The 8,884-nt window shown below is 36.3% G+C and overlaps 1 protein-coding gene across 1 annotated transcript in view; it reads right to left on the reverse strand.

The window, feature by feature from the left end:
- The window catches only part of LOC123864376 (organic cation transporter protein-like), a 36,193-nt gene extending 34,251 nt beyond the window's left edge, over positions 1–1,942 (reverse strand). Inside the window, exon 1 of the mRNA XM_045904767.1 lies at positions 1,804–1,942. Coding sequence (XP_045760723.1) covers positions 1,804–1,806 — 3 coding nt within the window. The 5' untranslated portion in view covers positions 1,807–1,942. The remainder of the gene's footprint in view (positions 1–1,803) is intronic.
- Positions 1,943–8,884: the final 6,942 nt, after the last annotated feature.

Here is an 8,884-nt window from a genome sequence, read left to right on the forward strand (position 1 = left end):
GAGCAAAAACAATACCTAATCGAAATATGAGTTTGCTTACACGGCTTGTAAAAATATATTATTTTTCTGAACTTATAGACATGCAGGGCGAAATTATGCACTGAGAAAGGTGTCAAACTCAAATATTTTATTTTATGAAAGAAATAGGTAGGTACTTTTAAGGTAGTATAAGAAAACATAGAGGACAGGACTCTACCACATTGGTGAAAACTTAATGAAAATGTTTACTAAGTTTTTGAGATTAGCGCTTACCCAAAGACAGATAAACGCAGCGGAGGGACTTTGTGTTATTAATATGAAGTAATAATGATGATAAACTGAATAAATCGAATAAAACTTATTCGAAGTATGTAGGTAGTTAGTTAGATGAGTTAGGTTAGCATTTTTAATTCTTCCAAGATTTTTTGTATTTTATGTTAATCTAGCTCAAAATTAGATATAAAGCAATATATTATACTTTTATTACACACTACTATGTAAATTGTTCTGATCAAAATAAATTAGGCATAATTTAAATTGTGTTTCATTTTAAAATACCTACTTAATTTTGCTTTACATAATGTACTTACATACAATCTCATTTTTAAAGTGAATAATCATTAAGTTAAAAATAATAATATGAATGGTAAATATTCATGTATTTTAATTTATGTATCTATCTACCTACCTGCCTGTCAATTTTTAAATAAGATTTCCTTTTGTAACCAAAGACTTTGTAGGAACAAATAAAATTTTACAGGAGGAGCAAAAAAACGGTCAAGTACAAGTCCGACTCGCACATGAAGGGTTCCGTGCCATCGTACAAAAAATAACACTTTTAATTTTTTCTTTCATTTTCGTGGCGGCTATTTTGAAACTTTTGGTTTGTTGTTATAGAGGCAATAAAAATACACATTCTGTGAAAATTCTACCTATTATAGTACAAGGTACAGCCCGCTAGCAGAAAGACGGACGAACTGGCGGATGGACAGCGGAGTCGCGTAGTAATAGGGTCCCATTTGCACCCTTCGGGTAGGTACGGAACCCTAAAAACTAAATGAAAGCTGTAGCAACTTTACTGAAGGTACCTACTGAATTGTACCGTTTTGTACCTTAGGGACTGAATTTTTTAAAAATTCTTTGTTAGCGAGCGCCTACGACATAATAGAAATCTCATCCCTTCAGTGGTTTGAGCTGAGCGTGGATGCGATCAGTCAGTCAGTCAGGCTGTCAGCTTTTCCTTTTATGTATGTATATATATATATATATATATATATATATATATATATATATATATATATAGATTTTATATAAATAGGTAAGTAAATACCTATAGATAAACGTCAGAGTCTCCCCACCGTCAAGCAAGCTTTACATGGATATCGAAAGCTCACTGTACTTTTACGAGAGAAAGTAGGTAAGTACGTGAAAAAAGTTATCGGTAACACGTATTTCTTACTTTTTGCAACTGATTATTCCAGAATGTAGCTACATAAGTATGAGCTATCTAAGTATAGCTACATAGCTATAGATCTATATCTATAAGTAAATCCATAAAATAGAAAAATACGTAAGTACCTATTTAAAAAAATATTCATGACTGTTTAAACTGTAAATTATGACAAAAATCGCTATAAAAATAACTTTCTGATTCTTATTAATCATTATTATTTATTAATCATTTAGTTATTTATTAGGTACCTATAATATACCCTAAATTTCATAGAAAATATTTAATATAAACATTTTTAACACGTGTCCGTACCTAGGTAACTAACTAGACGGTATAAATTATCATAAATAAGAAAAATAACAGAAACTCACCATTATAACTAACTGTAAACTATTTCTAGCATCCACACACACTGTTTAAAATAACTAAAGAAATAGCACCCGATGATATGTTACTGGTTTGAAAAGCACATAGTCTGTGTGAACAGCTGGCACGACCGCCCGGCTAGCCGGTACGATAACACTGCCATATACCTACCATGCATATTCTATGTGACACTATGTGAATACTGCAATATACAGGGTGTTATAAGAACACAACCCCATTTATTTAGGTAAATAAATAAAAATCCTTTGTTTAGCCAAAAGTTTACAAATAAAATAATATGATAATCAGAAACAGGGTGCCATAGTCCCAGGGGAACCATAAGCTGACCAATGTTTATGCTCCTGGCTACCCAAAATACAGACACCTTCTTAACATCTATGTTGGTTGAATGGAATGCTGCCTTAGCTTTACTGCAGCGCTGGTTTTCAGGCATTCTAGTGAGATCACGGGCCGATCGGTAGCGCAAACATACTGTACCTGCCTACTTATAATGATATAAGTTAGTATAAGTACTTAAATTCCTTAACTTGTATAAAAAGAAGTGGAATAAATGCATCTACCATCCTACCATCCACCACTCCATCGTACCATCATACCACTGCTGGTTGTTTGCTAGTGGCCACCTGAAAAATAAAATTAGGTATGTCTTTGTCAAGCATGATCTTGGAAAAATATGAGAATTTGTTCGTAAGTTCGATAAGCGTGGTGGACTATAGCCGAATCTTTCTCATTCTGAGATGCGCGACGCGATGATAGAATAGAGTAGAAGTAATGTAGTTATGTACATAATATATATTATCTGCGATTATTATTAATTAAATAGGGAGATAGAGATTTCTGTTCCCAAAAATAAGTACACCCTGTTACTGCAATTTAACGCAGTTTTCAACATGCAATCTATGTAAACGAAAAAGAACAGTTTAAAAACCTTTTGTTTACCTACAATCAAGGGTCAGCGAAAGTTATTTTCGTAATTCTCTTGTAGATAAAAGCTCGCAATGTAGACGCAGTGCGGCAAATGTAGCAACAGGTTTTAAGACCTCATTTTATCGACTCTTGCCTTGCGACCTGTGCTATAGGTACGTAGGTAGGTAAGTACTTGCAAAACACATTACAATCTAGACCTGTGGGGTAGTGTAGGTACTTATGTATTAAAGAAAGAGCCTGTAAGGGCCAGAGCTTCGTCATTTCATAAAAGTTTTTCTGCGTATTGTCCCCAACACAGAGAGGAACGATCAGCGACTATGAAGTTTGGATCTTGGTGGCTTTGGCAGAAAACAGGTACCTAACAAAGACGTGTAAAATCTTACGTTGAAGTATAAAGCCAATTTTTTTTATATTTTAGTGAAGTGAAGTTAAGAAGTGGCAATGGGCAGGCCATGTCTGTCGCAGAACCGACGGCCATTGGGGCAGACGTGTTCTGGAGTGGAGACCGCGTACCGGTAAGCGCAGTGTGGGACGACCTCCAGCCCGCTGGACCAATGAGCTGAAGAAGGAAGCGCGCTCTTGGAAAGGCCTATGTCCAGCAGTGGACGCTTACAGGCTGATGGAATAGAATGGAAGTAGGTATGCATTGCCATGCCAGACACTTTCGTGGCAACCCCCTGCCAGACACCCAAGCCATATTAAAGTTTAAGGTTTGACGCTCACGGGCTCTTATACAAAACATATTGAAGCATTTTGTTTTTGGTGTGCGAGTCGGATTCGCCCACGAAGGGTTCCGTACCATCGCACAAAATTATATGTACGTTTTAATTTTTTTTTAATTACATGGCTGTCATTTGAAATTTTTATTAGGTAAGGTATATATTATTGTTATAGCGGCAGTAGAAATCGGTTTTACGTAGTATATCGTAAATCTAGGTAGAAATACACATTCAGTGAAAATTTCAACTCTGTACCTATTACTTTCCTACTTCTTTAAAACAACTACATGCCTATTTATAAGTAGGTAATTCTCTGATAAGTATTAGAATTACCTACCTACTTACCTATAAATAGGTAGGCATGTAGTTGTTTTAAAAAAGTAGGAAACAATTATTTTTGCATACTTATGATTTGAATTGTAAACACTGTTGTGTGTCAGGTAGGTATGGATGGGTCTTGTGAGTTATGGGGAAATAATAACGCAGATTAGCAGTGGATGAACTGGATCACTTTTATTAGGTATAACAAATAAATTCAGAGAGCTAATTAATACATGTCGATGCCGCCATGGTTGCCCAAGAGAAGAGACAAGTAAAGGTTGGCTGTCAAACAGCAAACACTATTGGTTGTCTGTGGTCTTAGATGAAAATCAGGGTTGCCAAGTCATTTATAAATTGACCCCTAATTTTCATATTTACAACACTTCCCCTCATGCGTAACATGAGAAAAACATTACAATGTAGAACAACATTAAACATTAATAACTCAGATTAATTAAATACAACAATCTCCACATTGTCTATCTCATGTCTAGCATGACTGTGTATAAACCAATCATCTCAAAACCTTTATATTCCAAATGACTGACTAATAAAAAGATCAAACTTAAAAATCCCTATGACTCTGTACTTTTCATACCCAAGTCATTAACAAAACCCAAATATTTAAAGCTAGACAAGGGCTTTGTAAACAAGTCAGCCAACATATTATCAGACCGCAAATAGTTAACACTAACATCCTTATTCCTTACAAAATCTTTTACAAAATGATAGCGAAGGTCAATATGCTTAGTCTTTTTGTGGCAGTATTCTCTAGTCTCAAGCAATTTTAGTGCACTTTGATTATCACTAAAGATTCTACAACAATAATGTTTATCAAAAATTTCAAACAAAAAATTTCTAATAAAACATACTTCTTTGCACGAATCACTTAGGGCTAAGTACTCAGCTTCAGTACTTGAAAGCGCAACGCATCGCTGCTTGCGCGACTCCCAACATACAGTGGAGTCGCCAATCTTTACAACAAAACCACTATAAGACCGCCTGTCCACGACATCATTGGCCCAGTCAGCATCTGCAAACACTGACATATCAAAAGTACCAGTTTTAACAAAAACTAATTTTTTATTTATGGTACCATGCAAATATCTTAATATCCTTTTTGCAGCCAACCAATGATCTCGTGTGAATGCTGTATTAAATTGGCTTAAATAACTTAAAGCATAAGTGATATCAGGCCTAGAGCATACTGACAAATACATTAGGCATCCAATCAACTCTCTATATGGATAAACAGTGTCATCTAAAATATTATCACCAGAGCCTTTCTCCAGTTTATTAACAACCATCGGTGTAGAGACACTTTTACAATTTGTCATACCAAAACGTTCTAACAGCTTCACAATATAGTCTGATTGGTCAAATACAATAGTTCCACTAGTTCTATCTCTATGTATTTTTATGCCTAAACAGTTCTTTATACTACCTAAGCGTTTACAACTAAATTCTGATTCTAGTAAATTATACAATTTGTCCTTTTCCTTAGAGCTATTAGTAAAGATATAAAAATCATCAACATATAATGCTAGAATCGTTAGTTGCTTGTCATTTCTTTTCATATAAACACATGGTTCACAATTATTTTGTACATAGCCATTGTTAGTCAATAAAACATTAACACTATTATTCCACAGCCTACTTGCCTGTTTAAGACCATACAAACTTTTCTTTAAGAAACAAACTTTGGTCTTATCACTAGAAAAACCTACAGGCTGTTCCATATATATACTTTCATCAAGCTTACTATGTAAAAAGGCTGTATTTATGTCCAAATGTTCTATGTCCATATTTAATTCATTAGCAATACAAAATAAAATTCGAAGTGTAGTATGTCTTACAACTGGTGAGAAAGTATCTGTATAATCGACACCAGACTTTTGACTAAACCCTCTTGCCACAAGACGAGCTTTATACTTTGTACAGTTACCAGACTCATCAGATTTCAGTTTAAAAACCCATTTACAACTAACTATATTGCAGTCCTTTGGTCTATCCACTAATTCCCAAACATTGTTCTTAATCAGAGAATTGTACTCTTCACTCATAGCGGTGAGCCAACAATCTTTATTAGGACTTGCCATTGCCTCATCAAAAGATTGAGGTTCGTCATAAATAAAACCATTTACCAAAAAAGATAAGTCTGATGAATCAGATAAATCATAATCTTGGAATCTTACCGGTTTTCTATTACGAGTAGAACGAACAGGTCGCTCGCAGCTAGAACTAGGAACCTCTAGTACTGTATCTTCCCCTCGAACGACTGTTTCGTTACTTACAGTGATGTCTGACTCGTTACTCTCTCCATCACTAGTTGCACTAGTTGCAGTCCCCTCTGCACTTTGGAAGGAAGACTCACCTGAAATTGGAGAAGAAAACACCTCATCATCAAGATTTTGGCTAGAATAATCATTCTTACTAGTAAGGCCAGTATCATTGCTGCCATTACTGTCATCACAAGAAATATCAATATTATTCTCATTTGGATTATTGCTTTGCATATCCATATTAATATTATTATTATCACAGCTATTATTTTCAATAGGATCATTGCTTTGCATGTCCATATTAATATTATTATTACTTATTCGGTTGCTTTGCATACCTACATCACTATGAATAAGAATATTACTATCTAAATTAGAATGACTGTCACAGTGGTTTATAAACTGGTTTTCAAAAAATATTACATTCCGAGAAACAATAATCTGCTTAGGATTCAAGGGATCAATCAATCTATAGCCTTTAGTATGCTCACAATAGCCAACAAAGATACAACTTCTAGATTTTGAATCAAGCTTATCTCTCTTCACCTGTGGAATGAGTGTCATAGCACGGCAACCAAAAACACGTAGATGGCTCAGGTTGACTTTGTGACCTGTCCATACCTCCTCAGGAGTTTTATTGGGAACAGCTGCAGTAGGGCTTCTATTTTTAAGATATATAGCTGTAGAAATAGCTTCTCCCCAATATTCTTTAGGAAGATTTGCTTCAAGAAGCATACAACGAGCTTTCTCAAAAAGTGTTCGGTTAAGCCTCTCAGAGACACCATTTTGAGATGGACTATATGGAGCAGTAGTTTGATGGACTATACCCTCACTTTTTAAAAACTTGGAGAACTCAGCACTGCAATATTCCCCACCTCTATCAGTACGCAGACATTTAATAAAATAACCAGTTTGTTTCTCAACAGTTGCTTTAAAAATCTTAAATTTGGACAAAACTTCAGATTTATATCTCATTAAATAGCCATATGACTTTCTAGAAAAATCATCGGTAAACGTTACCAGATATCTAGACCCACCCAGACTCCTTACCGGCATTGGACCACACACATCTGAGTGTAAAAGCTCCAACAACTGCTTGGAACGTTTAGCTTCACCCCTAGGAAACTTTTGCACTGCTTGCTTCCCCTCAACGCACGACACACACTGGTTAGTGACTGTACCGTGCTGAGTCGAGTTAGCATTAATACCAACAGCAAGTTTACGGAGAACACTTACCCCTCGGAGACTCAAATGTCCAAGCCGCTTATGCCACAAGCATAAGTCCGGTGTATCCTTGGCTCCCTCTGTGTCAAGCGAACTTTGTGGCGTTGGCACAGCATTCACATTATTTGCAGCAAAAGAATGCTCCTGTGAATCATATAAAACATTGTCCAAAATATAAATTCCCCCCTGTCTAGTGGCAGAAACAACAAGAAATTCCCCATCGAAAACATAACATCTAGTTTTACTAAACTTCACAGATAAAGCCTTCTCACATAATTTACAAACACTAATTAAATTAGTTGAGAGGTCAGGTATATACAGAACATCTGTTACCAGCTGTGATTTGTTATTTTTCATTGGAATTACAACATCACCATAACCTAGACATCTTAGGGTACTACCGTTAGCAACTTGCACAGTCTTATCACACTTTGATAACTTAATAAACCACTGTAAGTCCTTACACATATGTCTTGATGCACCTGAGTCCACAATCCAGTCCTTGCTCTCGAATACTCCATTACTTTGAGCTGCTAGTGCTGTTCCTGGATTACTTTTCTGTTCCATCTTAAATTTGTAACATTGAAACTTTTTGTGACCAGGACGGAGACAAAAATGACAAACAGGTACCTTCTTAGTCCTTTGCTTAGATAGCAGGGCCATGTCGTCTTTGCTCTCAGTACGGCCTCTGCGTTGCTCTTCTTGCAACAACCGAGTACGGACTAGATCACTTGAAATTGTACCTGTGCAGGCAACAGCTTCGAGACTAGACACAATTATATCATATTCTTGTGGAAGGCCGCTCAAGATAATCTCTGCAACCTCAGCATCTTCTATAGCTCTTCCAATATCAGTCAACTGCTGGACAAGAGTCGTTATATATTCAAAGTATGCATTCATACTATTAAAATCTGCATAGCTAGCACGGTGCAGCTGTCTTAATAAAGCTACACGTCTGCCAAATCCTTTATCTTCGAACACTGCGCTTAATTTGTCCCAGGCTTGCTTAGCTGTGTTTGCATTTCTAATATATTGCACACATGTGGGCTTCACAGCTAAACTAATACGGGCAAGAGCACGTAAATCTCTAGATGGGTCGACAGGCTCAGTACCTTCAATACATGACCATAAGTCATCTATGATCAAGGTGTGGCGCATGTTGAATTTCCATATGTTGTAGTTACTAATACCTTCCAATTTTTCGAACGGTAAGTTGTGATGATGCAGATGGTTAATTAACGCTCCAGAAGCCATTGTCCAATATTTTCACGACGTACTTACAAGTGGCAGATCGCTGACGCAAACAAGCTTTGCGAGAAACGCCGCACCGCTCACCTCATGGTGTGGTCGTGACGCAGTTACCGTAAAATACCTTTCCAATTCCAGCGTCGCTCCAGCCCATAACCTCTTGTGAGTTATGGGGAAATAATAACGCAGATTAGCAGTGGATGAACTGGATCACTTTTATTAGGTATAACAAATTAATTCAGAGAGCTAATTAATACATGTCGATGCCGCCATGGTTGCCCAAGAGAAGAGACAAGTAAAGGTTGGCTGTCAAACAGCAAACACTATTGGTTGTCTGTGGTCTT

The sequence above is a fragment of the Maniola jurtina genome, chromosome 4 (assembly GCF_905333055.1).
Source record: "Maniola jurtina chromosome 4, ilManJurt1.1, whole genome shotgun sequence".
NCBI classification, from domain to species: domain Eukaryota; kingdom Metazoa; phylum Arthropoda; class Insecta; order Lepidoptera; family Nymphalidae; genus Maniola; species Maniola jurtina.